Genomic DNA, 21,750 nt, shown 5'->3' with positions numbered 1-21,750 from the left:
AGATATTAGCATAGATAAAGCAGTCGCTGATTAACAGGAGTTATAAAGTGGGAATAAATGGAGACTTTTCTGATTGCCTGCCAGTGATTAGTGGTGTTCCACAGGTATCTGTGTTGGGACCATCTTTTTACATTATATGTCAATGACTTGGATGTCTTTGTTGCAATGTTTGTTTACAATACGACGATAGCTGGAGGGGCAGGTTCTTTTGAGGAAGCAGATAGGCTGCAAAAGGAATTAAGAGAATGGGCAAAGGTGTGGCAGATAGAATACAGTGTTGAGAAGTGCATGGTCATGTAATTTGGTAAAAGATATACAGTAAAAGAGTAGGCTAATTTCTAAATGGAGAGAAAATTTAAAAATCCAATGTGCAAAGGGACTGGGAGTCCTTATTCAGGATTCTTTAAAGGTTAATTTGCAGGTTGAGTCGATGGTGAGGAAGAGAAATGCGATGCTCATTTTAAGAGGACTAGAATATAAAAGCAAGGATGTAATTTTGAAGCTTTATAAAGCACTGGTGAGACCTCACTTGGAGCATTGTGACCAGTTTTGGGCCCCATGTCTAAGAAAGGATGTGCTGACACTGGAGAGGGTTCAAAGAAAATTCACTAAAATCACCCCAGGAATGAAAGGCTTTTTATATGAAGTGCATTTGATCACTCTGGGCCTATACTGACTGGAATTCAGAAAAATGCGGGCTGACCTAATTGAAACCTATCAAATGTTGAAAGACCTAGATAGAGTGAATGTGGAGAGCCCTCCAGACAGGGAGGCAACTATCTACTACCACCCTCTGGCTTCTTCCACAAAACCAATGTCTGAAACCAACCCGAACCAAGATGGTGCTAGTGAATAACGATTGTTCGGATGACATCTTCCAGATAGTCAATTATTGTAGGAGTCGAAGACCAGAGGATGCAACCTCAGAATAGGGAGGCATTCTTTTAGAATGAAGATGAGGAGGAATTTCTTCAGCCAGAGAGTGGTAAGTCCATTGAATTAATTTCCACAGTTGCCTGTAGAGGCCAAGTCTTTAGGTATATTTAAGGCAGTGATTGATAGATTCTTGATTAGTCAGGTCATGAAGGGATACGGGAAGAAGGAAAGAAATCCGGGTGAGAGGAAAAATGGATCAGCCATGATGAAATGGCGAAGACGATTCGATGGACCAAATGGCCTAACTCTGCTCCTATATCTTATGGTCTTAAATTAGGCCTCGCCAATATCTTATACAATTTACACATAGCATCCCAACTCAATATTCAATGCATTGATTTATGAAGGCCAATTTGCCAGAAACTGTTTTATCAACCCTATCAACCTGCGATGCTACTTTCGATGAATTATGAACCTGCTTTCCCAGATCCCTCTCTTCTTCTACACACTTCAGTGTTCTACTGCTCACCCTCATTGGTCCTCCCAAAGTACAACAACTCACACTCGCCTGTATTAAATTCCAGCTGCCAGTTTTCAGCCAATTTTCCCTGCTGGTGCAAATGCTGCTGCAATCTATAATAGTCTTCCTCGCTCTCCACTACAACCTCAATTTCCGTGTCATTCGCAAATTTTCTGACCATGTTTACTACATTATCATCCAGATCATTCATATACGTAAATGACAAATAACAATGGACCCTTCATCGATTCCTGCTGCACACCACTAGCCACAGGCCTCCAGTCAGAGAGGGAACTATCTACTCCCACTCTCTGGCTTCTTCCACAAAACCAATGTCAGAAACCAACCCAAACCAAGATGGTGCCAGTGAACAACGATTCCTCCGGTGACATCTTCCAGATAGTCAATTATTTCAATTATTTCACATTTTCTACATCTTCAACTTATTCTCTTTATCTTAATTGTGTTTCGGAAACTGTTGGAGCCTGTGACTTAGAGCTTGGAGTTCAATCGAGTGATCTAGAGCTCTGTTGTCCCAGGGAAATTCCAGGAGAGGATCATGAGCACCAGCTGCCTCAAGCAGTAGACCAGAGATGGGATGCGGGGCCATGACCGACTCCATTTCTCACCGATCAAAGCATCAAAAACGATTGAAACATCAAGGCGAATGCAGAGGAGACCAGGTCAGTGGAAACTGTCCATGAAGGCCACATCAGGACAGCATTCAGGAGGCCCCGTCGGGCTGGCATTCAGGAGGCCCCAATGGGTCATCGATTAGGAGGCGTCATCGGGCCAGAGGTCAGGGACCACATCAGGCCAGTGGTCATGGTGGGCCATGTCATGCCAGAGGTCAGGAGGCTGCATTGGGCCGGAAGTTGCTCCCCATGGAAGGACTGAGTTTGGGGTGACACTTTCATCAATGCTGACAGTTTTTGAAATTCTGAGACTGATGTAATTATTGGTGTGGGCTGTGTTTTATGTTGGTTTCCTTCAGTTTTCTGTGTTTTCTTTCTTGTTGCTATTTTTCGGGAGGGCAACATGTTAATTTTTGTGCGAGGGAGGGGTTGGAGATTTGGGGGTCTAATGGTCTTGGTGTTTTTTCATGAGGCAATCTGTCAGTTTCTGTGTGAGGGAGGGGTTGGGGTTTGGAGGTTTGTGAGTTTTTGTTTCTTTTTCTTTTTCATGCAGCCTGGAGGTTGATGTTTTGTCTTTCAATGATCCATGTTTTTTCTGTATTTCATGCTAATCTGGAGAAAATGAATCTCAGAATTGTAGTCTATATACATTGATAATTTGAACCTCTGTCTCATTCAATTTACTACCTCACCTTGAATTCCAAGTGTCTGAAACTTCTTGATCAACCTTGCTAAGGTCCATGCAGACAATGTCTCCTGCCTTGCTTTCACCAACTCTCCTGGTAACTTCTTTGAAAAACTCCATAAGGTTGGTTAGACACAGCCTACTACACACAAAACCATGTTGACTATCCCTCAGCAAATCCCTATCTATCCAAATCCTTATATATCATGTCCCTTAGAATATCTTCCAATAACTTTCACCATTACTGATGTCAGGCTCCTGGCCTATAATTTCCAGGCTTATTCTTAGAGCCTTTCTTAAACAACGGAACAACATTAGCTATCCTCCAATCCTCCGGCACCTCATCTGTGACTAAGGATGTTTTAGTATCTCTGCTATGGCTTCTGCAACTTCTGCACTTGCCTCCCACAGGACCTAAGGGAACAGCTTGTCAGACCCTGGGAATTTATTCACCCTAATTTGCCTCAAGACCCCAAACATCACCTCCTCTGTAATCTCTATAGGGTCCATGACCTTGCAGCTGCATTGCCTCACTTCTGCAGACACAATATCTGCAATGTATGGATATATTTCTTTTAGAGCAATAACTCCCCTTAGCACTACTGATAGACTGATAATTTACCTATGCACATTGATCTGTGGTCTATCTCTCTCTCTCTCTCTCTCGCTGCAATGTGAATAGACTGGTTAAAGCCATCTCCTTCATGTGTGTTTTTATTTTAATTGATATGTAGTTCTACAGTCACAACAAATTAGTGACAAATACGAACCTGAAAGTTAGCAAATATTGCCAACTGCACAGACAGTTATGGGAGAGAGACAGCGAAAGGAATGAATTAAACAGTACAGACCATGGATGCTAACAAAAGAACGCGTGAGTAACTGCTTAGTACATAGCGAAAGACGCACAACTAGCAAAATTAAAGTGAAAATAATGTGACGATGGCCTTAGTCAGGAAAGTTGATGAATTTGATAGTGCCAATGAGGACTGGGAATCATATTTTGCGAGGGTTGAACTGTATTGTAATATGAACAACGTGGATGAGGAAAAGAAAGCCACCATGATTCTTAACTTACTGAGTGCTAAAATGTACAAAATTTTACACAGTATAGTACAGGTTTCCCCCGCCATCCGAAGGTAGAGCATTCCTATGAAATGGTTCATAAGCTGAAATGTCGTAAAGCGAAGAAGCAATTACCATTTATCTATATGGGAAAATTTTGAGAGCATTCGCAGACCCAAAAATAACCTACCAAATTATGCCAAATAACACATAAAATCTAAAATAACAGTAACATACAGTAAAAGCAGGAATGATATGATAAATACACAGCCTATATAAAGTAGAAATACTTTTCCACAATTATTACTGCACTGTTCTCCGTAGCGAAAATCTCATACAAGGGCTGTTGGCAAAAACACGGTGGTGGGAAAGCTGTTGGAAAAGGTTCTTAGAGATAGGATCTCTGGGCATTTAGAGAGTCATGGTCTGATCAGGGACAGTCAACATGGCTTTCTGAAGGGCAAATTGTGTCTAACAAGCCTGATAGAGTTCTTTGAGGAGGTGACCAGGCATATAGATGAGGGTAGTGCAGTGGATGTGATCTATATGGATTTTAGTAGGGCATTTGACAAGGTTCCACATGGTAGGCTTGTTCAGAAAAGCAGAAGGCATGGGATCCAGGGAAGTTTGGCCAGGTGGATTCAAATTTGGCTTGCCTGCAGAAGGCAGAGGGTGGTGGTGGAGGGAGTACATTCAAATTGGAGGATTCTGACTAGTGGTGTCCCACAAGAATCTGTTCTGGGACCTCTACTTTTCGTGATTTTTATTAACGACCTGGATAATGGGGTAGAAGGGTGGTTTGGCAAGTTTGCAGATGACACAAAGGTTGGCGGTGTTGTAGATAGTGTAGAGGATTGTCAAAGATTGCAGAGAGACATTGATAGGATGCAGAAGTGGGCTGAGAAGTGGCAGATGGAGTTCAACCCAGAGAAGTGTGAGGTGGTACACTTTGGAAGGACAAACTCCAAGGCAGAGTACAAAGTAAATGGCAGGATACTTGGTAGTGTGGACGAGCAGAGGGATCTCGGGGTCCATGTCCACAGATCCCTGAAAGTTGCCTCACAGGTGGATAGGGTAGTTAAGAAAGCTTATGGGGTGTTAGCTTTCATAAGTCGAGGGACAGAGCTTAAGAGTTGCGATGTAATGATGCAGCTCTATAATACTCTGGTTAGGCCACACTTGGAGTACTGTGTCCAGTTCCGGTCACCTCACTATAGGAAGGATGTGGAAGCATTGGAAAGGGTACAGTGGAGATTTATCAGGATGCTGCCTGGTTTAGAGAGTATGGATTATGATCAGAGGTTAAGGGGGCTAGGGCTTTACACTTTGGAGAGAAGGAGGATGAGAGGAGACATGATAGAGGTGTACAAGATAATAAGAGGAGTAGATAGAGTGGCTAACCAGCGCCTCTTCCCCAGGACACCACTGCTCAATACAAGAAGACATGGCTTTAAGGTAAGGGGTGGGAAGTTCAAGGGGGATATTAGAGGAAGGTTTTTTATTCAGAGTGTGCTTGGTGCATGGAATGCACTGCCTGAGTCAGTGGTGGAGGCAGATACACTAGTGAAGTTTAAGAGACTACTAGACAGGTATATGGAGGAATTTAAGGTGGGGGGTTATATGGGAGGTGGGGTTTAAGGGTCGGCACAACATTGTGGGCCGAAGGGCCTGTACTGTGCTGTACTATTCTATGTTCTATGTTCTATACACTAAATACTTTGTGTGCACATCTGCTAAGTACCCCTGACTCTCCCAAATAGTCAAAGAATAGCAAAGGTATTACCCGGGCAAAGGAGTCTATGTTGGCCAGGCATTCCTTGTAGTCCTGATTCACTCACCATGTGTTTCACACAGGGTTGCTCACACTTGTATCTGTGATGATTATTCTTCAGTTACCACTACCAGCACGCACAAAGCATCTACTTTTATATCAATTCCTTACAATTCAAATATTGCATTCCAGTATCATTGACTGCACCTCATGTGCCTGATCTTTAACACCTTGTTATTGGCTCTGCTCCAAGCCAGCATCCATTTAGTGACAGTCGATAATTCATGGCTCTTTGTTCTCAATCAGCAACGAACTCGAACCACTCCAGGGAGGCACCAACTCCAACATTCACAAACCTGCACATTACAGTATATCCAACCAAAGAACATCTCACAAATAACTTCTTATCTGGAAATGATCCCCAGTCCAGCAGATTACCTGAAGTATCATTGTATCTTCTTTAAAACATTGATCAAGCCCAGCATGTCAATCTCACAGAATGGAAACAAAGTGTCGTCACAAAATGGCAGTCTCCATCCTCAAGCACGCAGCAAGAACAAAGACAATTAGTCTGTCTACTTCCATTGCCCTTAATTCGTTTGAGTTCACTGATTTGTAGACTGTCATTTTTTTCTGGCCAACACGATGACAAATCAAACACCTGCAATGCCGTTCATGAACAGGAATCTGAGATCTCACACAGACCTCCTGAATCCAGATCTACAGAGGGAAGTGCAGAATAAACAGTTCAGCCAGTTTCCAAGTGAATCAGCAAGAGGCTTCGAGGTTGGACAGGAAGCCCTAGCACATGATTACCAAGAAGACAAGTGGATACCCGATAAGATAGCTACAGGAACTGGACCACTGATGTACTCAGTGAATATTGGAGATCATCAAGGAGACATCATGTAGACCAGGTACTGGATGCTCAACCGAAGAACACACCTGAGTCTACTGCATCCAGCAAGATGGACACATTACAGCCACTGGACTTACCTCCCAGTGAAGATCATGTCACTGACAGTAATGTGACACCTGTGACAGAGAAAGTCGTCTCTTTGAGACTGTGGTGTGCAAAATGAACCAACTGCTTGCTCGCTTCTTTTAAACTGTCTCTCCCTCTACACCACGGTTCCCAACCTTTTTTGCACCATGGACCGGTTTAATATTGACAATATTCTTGTGGACCAGCCGACTGTGGGGGGGGGGTGTTCAAGTAGGGTTAAACTCACCTCAACAAGTCTTTTGCAGTTAGGGTTGCCAACTTTCTCACTCCCAAATAAGGGACAAAAGTAGCAGTGAAATCCTGACGAAGGGTTCCGGCCCGAAACGTCGACTGTACCTCTCCCTATAGAAGCCTGGCCTGCTGCGTTCACCAGCATTTTGTGTGTGTTGACGGGACACTTGTGTTTACCCCGAGAAAGACTACCATGACCATGAAGCCTTGTGCGGGAACCTGTGTGCGCATGAGTGACGTGCACATGTGACATACACATGCGCGTATGTGCCGATTTTTTTTTCCACAAATTGGTCTTGGCTTAATCTTCCCAACTACACTGCACATGCATTATTTCTACTTGATATAGGCTGTGTATTTATCATATCATTAATGCTTTTACTATATGTTAGAGTTATTTTAGGTTTTATGTGTTATTTGATATGATTTGATAGGTTATTTTCTGGGTCTGGGAACGCTCAAAGATTTTTCCCGTATAAATTAATGGTAATTGCTTCTTCACTTCACACCATTTCAGCACAAAAGGTTTCATAGGAACACTCTACCCTATCAGGGGAAATACGGGACAAGGGCAGTCCCGTATGGGACAAACCAATTAAGCCCAATATACGGCAAATACAGGACAGTTGGCAACCCTATGTTCAAGTTCAACAATGCGGGACAGGGAATGAGGAAAGGTGCAGCTGACTCATGTCGTTTCCTCGCGGCCCGGTAGCACATGCTTTGCGGCCCGGTACCGGTCCGCAGCCCGGCGGTTGGGGACCGCTGCTCTACATAATCTGATGTCTCCTCAGGAATGTGGCAAGCAAAATGGTACAGTGGTGTAAAGGTCCACTTACTCAACAAGTAATCTGCAAACTAATGCCGAGTCTGTGGGCATTTTTTCCTGGGACCACTCAGTTCTGGACTTTGAAATGGTCTGTACTAATCCCTGACTACTTTCCTTGCCTTTACCAACCATCCTTGTGCCTCTGACCACGCTGAAACCCTGGAGCTCGACTCACAAGTAGTGAGTTAATAAACATGACTATTGAACCATGACTGGCTGCTTAACACAGGTGCTGACCCACTTCAAGGTGCCTCCTGATGTCTACATAAAGTGTGTTGAATGGTTAATTCTTCTAAGTGCTTGGCCTGTATTTTTTCTTATGGTTTGTCTAAATCCTGTAATACACTCCAAAATGCAAACATGATGGAAAGACACCATGGACCGTTGAGACTGCTCCATACATCATTCTTGCTCATCTTTGCACACAACCAGGTACACCAAGAACATAGTAAGCCCAAGGCTAATATCAAGAAAGATCTAGGGTCCACAGAAATGAAGATTTCCATTACCTCTGCAACTGATCATTATATTAACCAGAGTTAGGAACTACATTACCTGTGCATGAAAAGGCAGTTAATAACTTTGGAAAGAAGTATGTCTTGATATCTAAGCAACAGCCACAAAAAGCTGGGAGATTTTCTCTTGTTTGTCTTGATATCCAATTTGGTTTCAAGTTTTATGCTTCCATAAGCTCAGGACAAAATTGATGGAGATAGGAGGCTTCAAGGTGGGGTGATAAAGAGAGCAGAGATTGAAGGCACAATTAGTGAAGAGGGAGCAGCTGCGTCTTGGAAAGTGTATATGGTAAGCGTAAAGTGACAACCTTGAAAATCAGAGACAGAGATTGGGACGAGGATGGCACAGGAGGCCAGTCATTGTGCTATTAATATTACAATCAGAAAAAGGGTGATAACAGGTTTCTTCTAGATGCTTGGAGGTGTGAAAAGGGATAAACTCAGGGCATGAATGGCATACGACGAGTGCTATAGAAGCATCAATTTATTGCAGTCAACTTTCACTCCTCTTTTATTGCTGTTGACTCACTACCTAAGCTTTGACTTTTTAATCATACAGCCTAGAAGCCTCACTTCATTCCATTGATATTACTAGACACCATCATTTCTGGTGATTCAACCAATTTTAAAACTAGTTATTGAGCTGAACAAAACAATTATAGACCTGTTTGTCCATAAAGAGAGCTGTTTTGGCATAATTGACTTACTCTGATTTCCAGCTAAGAGACAAGGAACCCTTTGACCAACCGAGATTGCTGTGATAGGACTGCAAAACTGAATGGTGGGCAAAATTTTATCCAGTTTTACACCCTGTTGAAGAATGAGAGAAGAAACGATGGTTTGTATTACACAAAACAAAGGGAGTACAATGCCTCAGGAGCATCTCTAAATATGTATTCCAATTTTCAATAATAAACATTTTGCCTGCACTGTCCAGCCTTGGCCAATCAGGACTATGTGCAGTTTTGGTCCCCTAACCTGAGGAAAGACATCCTTGCCATAGAGGGAGTACAAAGAAGGTTCACCAGATTGATTCCTGGGATGGCAAGACTTTCATATGAAGAAAGACTGGATGAACTGGGCTTGTACTCGTTGGAATTTAGAAGATTGAGGGGGGATCTGATTGAAACGTATAAGATCCTAAAGGGATTGGACAGGCTAGATGCAGGAAGATTGTTCCCGATGTTGGGGAAGTCCAGAACGAGGGGCCACAGTTTGAGGATAGAGGGGATACCTTTTAGGACCGAGATTAGGAAAAACTTCTTCACACAGAGAGTGGTGAATCTGTGGAATTCTCTGCCACAGGAAACAGTTGAGGCCAGTTCATTGGCTATATTTAAGAGGGAGTTAGATATGGCCCTTGTGGCTACGGGGGTCAGGGGGTATGGAGGGAAGGCTGGGGCGGGGCTCTGAGTTGGATGATCAGCCATGATCATAATAAATGACGGTGCAGGCTCGAAGGGCCGAATGGCCTAATCCTGCACCTATTTTCTATGTTTCTATAACATAAAATGCACACTTGAGTGGTTACAGTGAGGACATAAATAGAAATGTTATTGTAAGACTACAGATGGTGCTATTGTAAAACAAATCATTTACTACTCAATAAAGATCATTGCACCAATGGGGAATTATAAAGCTGCTATTGAAAAACAAGTTGGTTGAATTGTATAAGTCAGAAACTCCATCACTAACATCATAATCACATCAATATTACATCATTAGACCGTGATTTCCATTGACGATCTGGGTCATTAGCTGAAAAATACAAATTATACCTTTTAAATTGATGTTATCCTTATTGCCAGTGTTAACAGTGAGGATGCTGACACTTCTGATATGAATGTTGGGCCAAAGTTATCATATTCACCCAATTCTGATTTTTACCTTCTCTTACCACCAAATCTCAAACTCCTCCAGCCTAGAAAAAAAATCTTTGACCTAATCTTGTCACTTTCTGCTCATTATAAATCACTGGTTCACAGAAGAGCTGGACAATACTGTGGGAAATCTTCTGGTATAGCTAAGAACATTTAGAGTTACCATTCACATTATGAGTCATTGATAGAGAACTCCAGAATAAATTATGCCTGTTAGGGGAGAATTAATTTATTGAACCAACCTTCAAAGATCCAACTTAATGGTGAACTTGTGACAATAACTATTGCCTTACAATGCGCTGCAATTTTATTCATCTCATAGCTCCTTGTCTGACAAGGTTATATCCCTGGATTCCAGCCCATTCAATTTTACAGAGGCAACGACTCAAGCAAAATTGATTGTTGGCAAATGGTCTGCAGGGGAAAAAAATCAGGCAGAGGAAAAGGTCGCCTGCATATTTCCTGATTCCCAACAGTTAAGAAAGGATTGCTTTAAAGGTTACAACACTGAGATGACATTAATGAGTTGGATCTTGACTTTGATCGAAAAAAAGGAAGTTGGTTCTTGTGCTTCAAAACGAGAGTGACAGTTTTACTATAACCCTGTCTATAAATATTTCTAAAGTTCAATCTTAAAGCTCACAAAATGACTAAATATAGAACAACAGAGGTGATTTAATAAATGTGAACAACTTCCAGAAAACAGAAGGAGATGTAAATCAGTCACTTACTAAGCTATTGGAAGATCACGACAAAGAATGTCCTTGGTGACTCCAAGGCAGGTTAAGTAACTACAGAAATGGGTGCCTTCCATCAGAAAATCTGAGACTACATGCAGCCCAAGTGAAGAAAAATAATAGAGGGATTTCCTTTGGAGCTCAGCTACTGTGAAGTATGCAAAAGCTTTAAGTTCCTCGGGGTCAATATCACCAATGACCTGACTTGGTCCAACCAAGCAGAGTCCACTGCCAAGAAGGCCCACCAGCACCTTTACTTCCTGAGAAAACTGAAGAAATTTGGCCTGTCCCCTAAAACCCTCAGTAATTTTTATAGATGAACTGTAGAAAGCATTCTTCTAGGGTGTACCACACCTGGTATGGAAGTTGTCCTGCCCAAGACCAAAAGAAGCTGCAGAAGATCGTGAACATGGCGCAGCACATCACACAAACCAATCTTCCATCCGTGGACTCACTTTACACCGCACGCTGTCAGATCAGTGCTGCCAGGATAATCAAGGACACGACCCACCCAGCCAACACATTTTTCGTCCTTCTTCCCTCCGGAAGAAGGCCCAGGAGCTTGAAGACTCATACGGCCAGATTTGGGAACAGCTTCTTTCCAACTGTGATAAGACTGCTGAACGGATCCTGACCCGGATCTGGGCTGTACCCTCCAAATATCCGGACCTGACTCTCAGTTTTTTTGCACTACCTTACTTCCCATTTTTCTATTTTCTCTTTATGATTTATAATTTAAATTTTTAATACTTACTAATTTTTATTATTTTTAATATTTAATATTTGTATCCAGGGAGCAGGAAACGCAGAATCAAATATCGCTGTGATGATTGTACGTTCTAGTATCAACTGTTTGGCGACAATAAAGTATAAAGTAAAGTAAATGAGATGAAATCAAAAGCCTATATCCTAGAAGGTCTGGGAAGGGAATGGAGTGGTTTAGGCATGAAGTAATTTGTGCAGGGAAGGGGGATGGTTATGATCAATTGGCACTGGAAAAGGTGGAAAGCAGGAACGCCAGAGGGTATGATCATATTTAAGAGGAAGTTAGATATGGCCCTTGTGGCTAAAGGGATCGGGGGTATGGAGAGAAGACAGGTACAGGGTTCTGAGTTGGATGATCAGCCATGATCATACTGAATGGTGGTGCAGGCTCAAAGGGCCAAATGGCCTATTCCTGCACCTATTTTCTATGTTTCTATCAGATCAGATGGGCTGTTGGTAGTCAGGGAGAAATTATTTGCAAAACTAAAGTATTTGTTGCAAGCAAAATTACACTCCAGTAGTGTGCATTTATAAAGATTCTTGCATACAAGAAAAGCAAGTGCTTAAATGTTTATCCTCAGATTTCTAATTCAATTAATAATAATATCCCGGAATCAATTCCTATTTTACCTCTACACTCCAAAACTGAATAGAACCATCCTGATGAGCAGTTAGCAGAATGGGGTTAGACTCTCGTTCAGGCAATGTTGTCAGTGCAGGTTCATCATTGAAAAAAGGCATTGGTGAGCTGAGCTCTAGTAAGGAAACAAAAAGCAATATGTTTACTAAGATTATCTATTTCTGGCACAGTATATAGAAAAAGCTGATACTGCAGCACATATTCACACCTGAAACAGATATAGATCAGATCTTTTGCAGGGTAAAAGTTTGAAAAGTATATTTTCAAGTCTGTGCTGATGATAACATCACAAACCAACAGTGGCGGTCTTGAAAAGTGAATTTCATTAGTAGCAAAATAGGAAGGTCTGAAATTCCTTTTAAATGGCTTCACATTGCAGCTCTACTATATGGAGTATCTAGTATTTAGAGAAGTTAATGAGATGACAAGAAAGGGCAGTTATGATTGTATCTAATGCTTCTTGTATTCATCCTTCCACCTATATCATATAATTAGCCCCATGGAGCATCTTTGTGGTTGTCATTGGACAGGTTGGGTGAGTGGGCAGATGCATGGCAGATGCAGTTTAATGTGGATAAATGTGAGGTTATCCACTTTGGTGGCAAGAATAGGAAGGCAGATTACTATCTGAATGGTATCAAATTAGGAAAAGGGGAAGTACAATGAGATCTAGGTGTCCTTGTTCATCAGTCACTGAAAGTAAGCATAAAGGTACAGCAGGCAGTGAAGAAAGCTAATGACATGCTGGCCTTCATAACAAGGGGAGTTGAGTATAGGAGTAAAGAGGTCCTTCTGCAGTTGTACAGGGCCCAGGTGAGACCACACCTGGAGTATTGTGTACAGTTTTGGTCTCCAAATTTGAGGAAGGACATTCTAGCTATTGAGGGAGTGCAGCATAGGTTCGTGAGGTTAATTCCTGGGATGGCGGGACTGTCATATGTTGAAAGATTGGAGCGACTGGGGTTGTATACACTGTAATTTACAAGGATGAGAGGGGATCTGATTGAAACATATAAGAGTATTAAGGGATTGGACAGGGTAGAGGCAGGAAACATTTTCCTGATGTTGGGGGAGTCCAGAACCAGAGGCCATAGTTTAAGAATAAAGGGTAGACAATTTAGAATGGAGTTGAGGAAAAACTTTTTCACACAGAGGGTTGTGGTTCTGTGGAATGCTCTGCCTCAGAAGGCAGTAGAGGCAAATTCTCTGGATTCTTTGAAGAAAGAGTTAGATAGAGCTCTTAAAGATAACGGAGTGAAGGGATGTGGGGAGAAGACAGGAAAAGGGTACTGATTGTGGATGATCAGCCATGATCACAGTGAATGGTGGTGCTGGCTCGAAGGGCTGAATGACCTACTCCTGCACCTATTGTCTATTGTCTATTAACTTTATCCTTGCCCAATGATGTGAAATCAACACCCCAATGAATATTCACACCACGATTCAAGCTACCATGGATAACACATCTAAATGAATACCAGAAATCTTGCTTACAAGAGGTAATAGGAAGATCACAGCTGATCATAATATATAATAAACAAAACAATGAGTGAGCGGGCTAGTGAAGAGGTGGAGCATTGAGGCTTTGGCTCGAGAGACTGCGACAAGCAGAGGCTGAGGACGAGCTTGCTCCCACTGAGTTAAGGCCGGGTAAGTTTCTTTAATTAATTTAATTAACTTAGGAGTTGGTAATGGAGGCAGTAGATAGGGCAGTCCAGTGCTCCGATTGTAAGATGTGGGAAGTCAGGGACAGCACAATTGTCTCTGATGACTACACCTGCAAAAGGTGCATCCAGCTGCAGCTCCTGTTAAACTGAGTTAGGGAACTGGAGCTGGAGCTGGATGAACTTCAGATCATTCAGAAGGCAGAGGCAGTACTAGATCAGAGTTTCAGGGAGACGGTCACACCTAAAAGTCAGGAGGCAGGTAGCTGGGTCAAGAGAGGGAAGGGGAATAGACAGAAAGAGCAAAGCACCCCTGTGGCCATTCTCATCAACAATAAGTATACTGTTTTGGATACTGTTGGTGGGGACAATCGCCCAGGGACAAGTTGTAGTGGTTGCGTCTCTGGCACCAAGACTGGACCCTCAGCTCAGAAGGGAAGGAGGAAAAAGAGGAGCAGTAGTGATAGGGGATTCAATAGTTAGGGAGACAGATAAGAGGTTCTGTGGAAGAGATCGAGAATCCCAGATGGTCTGTTGATTCTCTGGTGCCAGAGTCCACGATATCTCGGATCGAGTTCTCGGTATTCTCAGGAGAGAGGGTGAGCAGCTAGATGTCATGGTCCACGTGGGGACCAATGACATAGATAGGAGTAGGGATGAGGTCCTGAAGAAGGAATATGGGAGTTAGGAAAGAAGTTAAAAAGCAGGACCTCAAGGATGGTAATCTCAGGATTGCAGCCTATGCCACGAGACAGAGAGGGTAGGAACAGGAAGTTATGGCAGATGAATGCGTGGCTGAAGAGTTGGTGCAGGGGGCAGGGGTTCAGATTTCTGGATCGTTGGGATCTCTTCTGGGGAAGGTCTGACCTGTACAAAAAGGACAGGCTGCACCTGAACTGGAAAGGGACCAATATCCTGGCGGGCAGGTTTGCTAGAGCTGTTGGGGAGGGTTTAAACTAGTTTGGCAGGAGGGGTGGGAATCGGAATATGAGTGCAGAGGTTAGGGTAGAAGAACAAGGGTATGATGTTATGTGTTCTGAGTTGGTGAGGAAACAGGCAGGGGACAAAACATAAATGTAGCCAGTTAGAGGGGTTGAAATGTGTCTATTTCAACACTACTAGTATTAGGAATAAAGGGGATGAGCTTAGAGCATGGATCAGTACATGGAACTACGATGTTGTGGCCATTACTGAAACTTGGCTGGAGGAAGGGGAGGATTGGCTGATGCAAGTACCGGGGTTTAGGAGTTTTAAAAGGAATAGGATGGGAGGTAGAAAAGTGGAGGGAGTAGCATTACTGGTCAGGGGTAGTATCACGGCTATAGAGAGGGAGGATGCTGCAGAGGGAGTGTCAACTGAGTTGGTGTGGGTGGAAGTCAGAAATAGGAAGGGATCAATCACTGTGCCGGGAGTAGTCTATCGGCCCCCAAATAGCCCTCGGGACACCGAGGAGCAGATAAACAGGCAGATTTTAGAATGGTGCAGGAAATACAGGGTTGTAGTTATGGGTGATTTCAACTTCCCTCATATTGACTGGCACCTCCTGACTGCAAGGGGAATAGTTGGGACTGAATTTGTCAGGTGTGTTCAAGAAGGATTCCTGACACAGTATGTGGACCGGCCGACGAGAGGAGAGGCCATACTGGATCTAGTTCTGGGTAATGAACCTGGTCAGGTGGCAGACCTCTTGGTGGGGGAACATTTTGGTGAGAGTGACCACAACTCCCTTAGCTTCAGCATAGCTATGGAAAAGGATGAAAACAGACGAAATGGGAAAGTGCTTAACTGGGGAAGGGCTAACGATGAGGCAGGAACTAGCGAGAGTAAATTGGAAACAGATGTTCAAGGGTGAAAGCACAGAGGTAATGTGGAGGAAGTTTAGGGACCACTTGTGCTGGGTTCAGGATAGGTTTGTCCCACTGAGACAAGGAAAAAATGGTAGGAAAAGGGAACTGTGGCTGACGAAACACGAGGCAACTTGTCAAGAGGAAGAAGGAAGCATATGTTAGATATAAGAAGCAGGAAGCAGGAGGGGCTCATGAGAAATATAAGGTAGCCAGGAAGGAGCTTAAGAAGGACTTAGGAGGGCTCGAAGGGGGCATGAGAAGGCCTTGGCATGTAGGATTAAGGAGAACCCCAAGGCATTCTATGCATATGTGAAAAACAGAAGGATGACAAGAATGAAGGTGGGCCGCTAAAGAGTAAAGAAGGCAACATGTTCCTGGAGGTGGAGGTTGTTGGGGAGGTCCTAAATGAATACTTTGCTTCAGTATTCACAAGTGAAAAGGACCTTGATCAGGGTGAGGTTGAAATAGAATAGGCCTGTGTGCTGGACAATGTGGAGATTAAGGAAGAAGTAGTGTTGGATCTTCTTAAAAACAAGAAGATTGATAAGTTGGATGTGATATACCCCAGGTTGCTGTGGGAAGTGAGAGAAGAGATCGCTGGAGCAGTAGCTATGATCTTTGAATCTTCTTTTGGCTGCAGGGGAGGTGCCAGAGGACTGGAGAATAGCAAATGTAGTTCTCTTGTTTAAAAAAGGTAATAGGGAGAATCCTGGGAACTATAGACCGGTGAGTCTTACGTCGGTGGTCTGCAAACTATTGGAAAGGATTCTTAAGGATAGGATCTACGAGCACATGCAGAAGTACAGTCTACTCAAAGATAGTCAACATGGCTTTGTGAAGGGAAGGTCGTGCCTCACGAACCTAATTGAGTTTTTTGAAGAGGTAACAAAAGAAATTGATGAGGGTAGGGCGGTAGATGTGGTCTGCATGGATTTTAGCAAGGCATTTGACAGGGTCCCCCACGAGAGACTCATCCAGAAAGTCATGAGGCATGGGATCAGTGGAACCTTGGCTGTTTGGATAAAAAATTGGCTTACAGAAAAAAACCAGGGGGTAGTAGTGGAAGGAAAGTATTCTGCCTGGGGGTCGGTGACTAGTGGAGTGTCGCAAGGATCTGTCCTGGGATCCCTGCTCTTTGTGATTTTTATAAATGACCTGGTTGAAGAGATGGAAGGATGGGTGAGTAAGTTTGCGGATGACACGAAGATTGGAGGATTTGTGGATGGAGCTGTAGGTTGTCGAAGGTTACAAGAGGATATAGACAGGATGCAGTGTTGGGCAGAAAAGTGGCAGATAGAGTTCAATCCGGATAATTGTGAGGTGATGCATTTTGGAAGGACAAACCAGAAGGCTGAGTACAGGGTTAATGGTTGGTTACTTAAGAGTGTAGATGAACAGAGGGACCTTGGGGTTCAAATCCATACTTCCCTCAAGGTCGCTGCACAGGTTGATAGAATAGTTAAGAAGGCCTATGGGATGCTAGGCTTCATTAATAGGGGGATTGAGTTCAAGAGTAGAGAGGTCATGTGGCAACTCTACAAATCTCTGGTGAGACCACACTTAGAGTATTGTGTTCAGTTCTGGTCACCTCATTATAGGAAGGATGTGGAAGCTATGGAGAGGGTGAAGAGGAGATTTACCAGGATGTTGCCTGGATTGGAAAACAAGTTTTATGAGGCAAGGTTAACAGAGCTGGGACTTTTCTCTTTGGAGTGTAGAAGGATGAGAGGAGACTTGATAGAGGTCTACAAGATTATGAGAGGCATAGATAGGGTGGATAGCCAGTACCTGTTTCCCAGGGCACAAATAGCAAACACCAGAGGGCATATGTACAAAGCTAAGGGAGAGAAGTTTAGGGGAGAAATTAGGGGTACGTTTTTTTTACACAGAGGGTTGTGGGTGCCTGGAATAACTTGCCAGGTATGGTGGTGGAGGCGAAAACCTTAGGGGTATTGAAGAGCCTCTTGGACAGGCACAGGGATGAAAGAAAAATAGAGGGTTCTGGGGTAGTGTGGGTTTAGTACTTTTTTTAAGGAATATATGAGTCAGCACAACATCGAGGGCCAAAGGGCCAGTACTGTGCTGTAGTATTCTAGTGTCTAGTGTCTAGTACCTAGTAAAATAGGAATCAGACATCAGTTTCAAAATTTCTGGTTAACACTGTTGGGGGTGATGGTTCATAATAAGAAAAACTAAAACTTTGCATAAAAAAGGGTAAATTAGTGAGTCTGCAGAGTGAACGTATGCAGTAGGAATATAGTTGACAATACAGATCTAGTGGGAAGAATAAGGCAGCTGCTTATTGCATAGAAACAATAGTCTAACTTTGACAGCAATAACTTCACAATCCAAATCAGATTTAATATCACTGACATATTATGCGATGAAATTTGTTGTTTTGCAGCAGCAGTGCTGTGCAATACATAAAAAGATACAATAAATTACAGTAAGTTACATATATAAAGAGGCAAAAATATACACATCACTAAAATAGCAAAATATACTCATAAGGCAACTTTTAAAAGCTCTGCAATTCACTTCTGGAGAACTTTAGAGATTCAGTTATTGTACACCCTGCCATGGTCTCCATATTCCACATAGAGTATAAACAACAAACCTGAAATAACTTGCCTCAGTCACTCAGCCATTTCACTGAAATCAATGCAGAAGCTGTCCATGTGATGTAGGTGGATTTAAGGATATTCTGCAATGTAACTTCACATATCCCACTGGACTCCATGCAAAGTCCAAAAAGAGAGCACAGCTATCAAAGGCAATAACTCCTCCAACTTGTAGCAGCTACAATACATGGAATGGGCCAACGTTTCTCACAAACCCTGCACTTATGTGTAATTGATTTATTATGGTCACATTTACGAAGATACAATGAAAACAGGGGCTCCCAACCTTTGTTATGCCATTGATGCCTACCATTAACCGAGAGATCCATGAACCCCAGGCTAGGAACCCCTAAGTGAAAATGCCATCAAAAGTACATTGAGTAGTAAGAAGGAAAACAATAACTGAATGTAGAATATAGCATTATAGGCATAGAGAAATAATGGTGTATGTAGACATTAACAATTCACAAATTAACAAATCAATTGACTCTCAACAATACCTACCTGCTTGACTATATTCAGAAACTGAAAAGGTCTCAGCATACTGCATGAAATAAAACAAATTATAAAATAATTTTAGAATTTATCATTTACAAAAAAGCTATATGACTGATTTTATTGCTCTAAGATTAGAGAAATGTCAGATTCCCCAGAATAAGAGGCACCAAAAATAACTACCAAATTAACATAATCATGTTGATGAATATTTGTCAAGATTAAAATAATTGTTAAATATTTATGAGTCACACAAATCTTTAGAAATTATAATACTGACAAAGTTATGAGATTTGCTCCAGGTTAAATTCAGTTCATAGATGAAGCAGCTCAAATAATCAGTAAATTACTAAACATTAGTTTATTACTGATCTGTATTAAAATCATAACAGTATGATCCTCTCTAGAGTATTGGCCAACCAATGTTCACAATAGACTATTTGTAGAATAGTGGAATGGTTGGAGGGGGGTAGGGGTGGTGGTTTGATTCCCTTCATGAAGAACGCCTGGGAAAGTCTTTGTTTAATCTGGTGAGGCTGATGTGTGGACAGATTGAGGTAGGGATCTAGAGGCAGGGATTGCAAGACAACTGGAAACCCTACAATGTTGCAGCCTTTCTCCACCTTCACGGCCTTTGTGATGTGTCATCACCTTCCACCAGCTCCACCATTGAGATCTTAGTTGGATCGCTTGTTGTCTGGAATCTCCCCTTGAACTTACCACTAAGGGTGACCCTACCAGGAGCTCAGCGCCAGATGGCTAAGCACAAGATGGTACCTGTCTCAGGATCATATGAACTCACAATCCTATGCAGCACAAGGCGGCATTCCTTGGAGAAGATTTGTAGAACACAGCAAGTCCCTGTTGCGCTAATGGCTTCTGTCAATTTACATTCCCAGATGCTACCAAGTAACAAAAAGGACGTTTGAAATGAGAAGTGCACAAATGCTTTGCGCTGGGTTCAGAATCCCCCTTGCTGACAAAATGTACAGATCGCGGTTTGTGTATGGTGAGACTGCATATCATGGAAGCTACTGTGGATCACCTGAATCAACAAATATCATTGTATGAAATTATGGTTTTGTGTTGGAAGTTCCAAGTGATGGAATGCACAATAATTGAAGAAATGAGGAAGCAGGAAAATGAAGGGAAGAATTCCTGATACAAGATGAGGGTGAACACCTCAGATCTAAAACCTAAATAAGGGCAATTACGAGGGGACAAAGCAAGAATTACCTCGAATGGACTGGGATAATAGGCTAAAGGAAAGGTCTGTAATGAACAGTAACAGAAAATGAAGCAGCTGTTTCACAACATTCAGCTTTAGTTATCCCAATTTGAAACTGGGAATCCCTGAGAGGGATGAATTCATTCAGGATAATATTTTAAGTCAAAAATGTAATTTGAGGTAGTCCAAAAGAGACGAAGCAAGCTAATTCCTGGGATGTGATGGCTCTCCAACCATAAATATTTAAAAAAATGTTAATCTATGCCTGAAACGTCGGCTGTACCTCTTCCTAGAGATGCTGCCTGGCCTGCTGCGTTCACCAGCAACTTTGATGTGTGTTGCATTAATCTATGCTGTTTGGAGTTTAATAAAACAACTGAGGGTGCATGGTAGGGCAGATATAGAAACATTTTTACTTGTGGGAGAATATCAAACAAGGGGACAAAGTTTCAAGATAAGCAGCCAGTCATTTAAAACCCTGGTACAGAAATATATCATCTTTCAGAAAGTGATGAATTCTGGGAATTCACTATCCCAGAAGTTTGTGGAGGATATTCAGTGGAGATATTTGAGGAGGCAGATTCATTTTTGAAAAATTGGGGAAATAATCACTCTTTGGAACTGGCACAGAAAAGGAGTTAAGGGCTGGGCAGATCAACTATGACTATTTTGAATCACAGAGCAGGCTTAAAGGCCAGCTCTCATTTATCTTGATTGTGAATTCAAAAGGTCCTTATGATGGAGAAGATTAGCTCGCAAATGATATTAAGACTGATGGTGTTGTGGACATGTAGAAGGCTGCCAAAGGATACAGCAGGGTATAGACACTCCTATGCCTATTATCATATTACAGACAATCAACCTATGTATATAAGCTATCTTATATAGTTATATTTATTGTGTTCTTTATCTTCTTGTGTCTGGGCTGGATCCGATTATTTTGTTCTCTTTGACACTTATGTATTGGAAATGGCACTATACGACCTTGAATCTTGAATGCAGATCATCTACAGATATCAGTGCAGAAATGGCAGACAGATTTTAATTTAGGTCAAGCTGGAAAGGACAGTACACTGTTAATGGAAAAACACTTAATTGTGATGATGTGCAAAGGCATATTGGAGTCCAAGTCCATTGCTCCCTTAAAATGGCTACACAGGTTTTTGAAATGGTAACAAAGACATATGGCATGCTTGCCCTTTAATTAGTTAAGGAATTTTAGATTAGATTATGAGGATATTCAATCCTCATTTATTGTCATTTTGAAATGCAGGCATGCATTAAGAAATGATACAATGTTCCTCCAGAGTGATATCACAGAAAAACAGGACAAACCAAAGACTGACACTGACAGAACCACATAATTATAATATATAGTTACAGCCGTGCAAACCAATACTGTAATTTGATAAACAGCAGACCATGGGCACGGTAAAAAAAAGTCTCAAGGTCCTGATCAACTCCCGATAGTCCCCGATGGCAGGCGACAAAAGGGAGAAACCCCCTGCCATAAACCTCCAGGCACCGACAACTGTTGATGCATTGGAAGCACCCGACCACAGTCGACACTGAGTCCATCCGTCTGAAAACTTCGAGTCTCCGACCAGCCCCTCCGCTACAGTCTCCCGAGTGCCATCCTCTGCCATGTGCCTTCGACCTCGCCCCAGCCATCGAAACAAGCAAAGACAAGGATTCGAGGCCTTCTCCGGAGATTCTGGATCATACAGTAACAGCGGCAGT

General features: G+C 42.5%; 1 protein-coding gene across 1 annotated transcript in view; it reads right to left on the bottom strand.

Moving 5' to 3' along the window:
* The window catches only part of LOC140201991 (WD repeat-containing protein 64-like), a 126,949-nt gene that overhangs the window by 15,674 nt on the left and 89,525 nt on the right, over positions 1-21,750 (bottom strand). Inside the window, exons 19-21 of the mRNA XM_072266858.1 lie at positions 18,792-18,831; positions 12,146-12,270; positions 8,841-8,943 (exon numbers count right to left, since the gene is read on the bottom strand). Of these exons, the coding sequence (XP_072122959.1) occupies positions 8,841-8,943; positions 12,146-12,270; positions 18,792-18,831 (268 nt within the window). The remainder of the gene's footprint in view (positions 1-8,840; positions 8,944-12,145; positions 12,271-18,791; positions 18,832-21,750) is intronic.

This window comes from Mobula birostris, chromosome 8 (genome assembly GCF_030028105.1).
Source record: "Mobula birostris isolate sMobBir1 chromosome 8, sMobBir1.hap1, whole genome shotgun sequence".
In the NCBI taxonomy this organism is placed as follows: domain Eukaryota; kingdom Metazoa; phylum Chordata; class Chondrichthyes; order Myliobatiformes; family Myliobatidae; genus Mobula; species Mobula birostris.
This window is presented reverse-complemented; position numbering and strand designations above follow the sequence as displayed.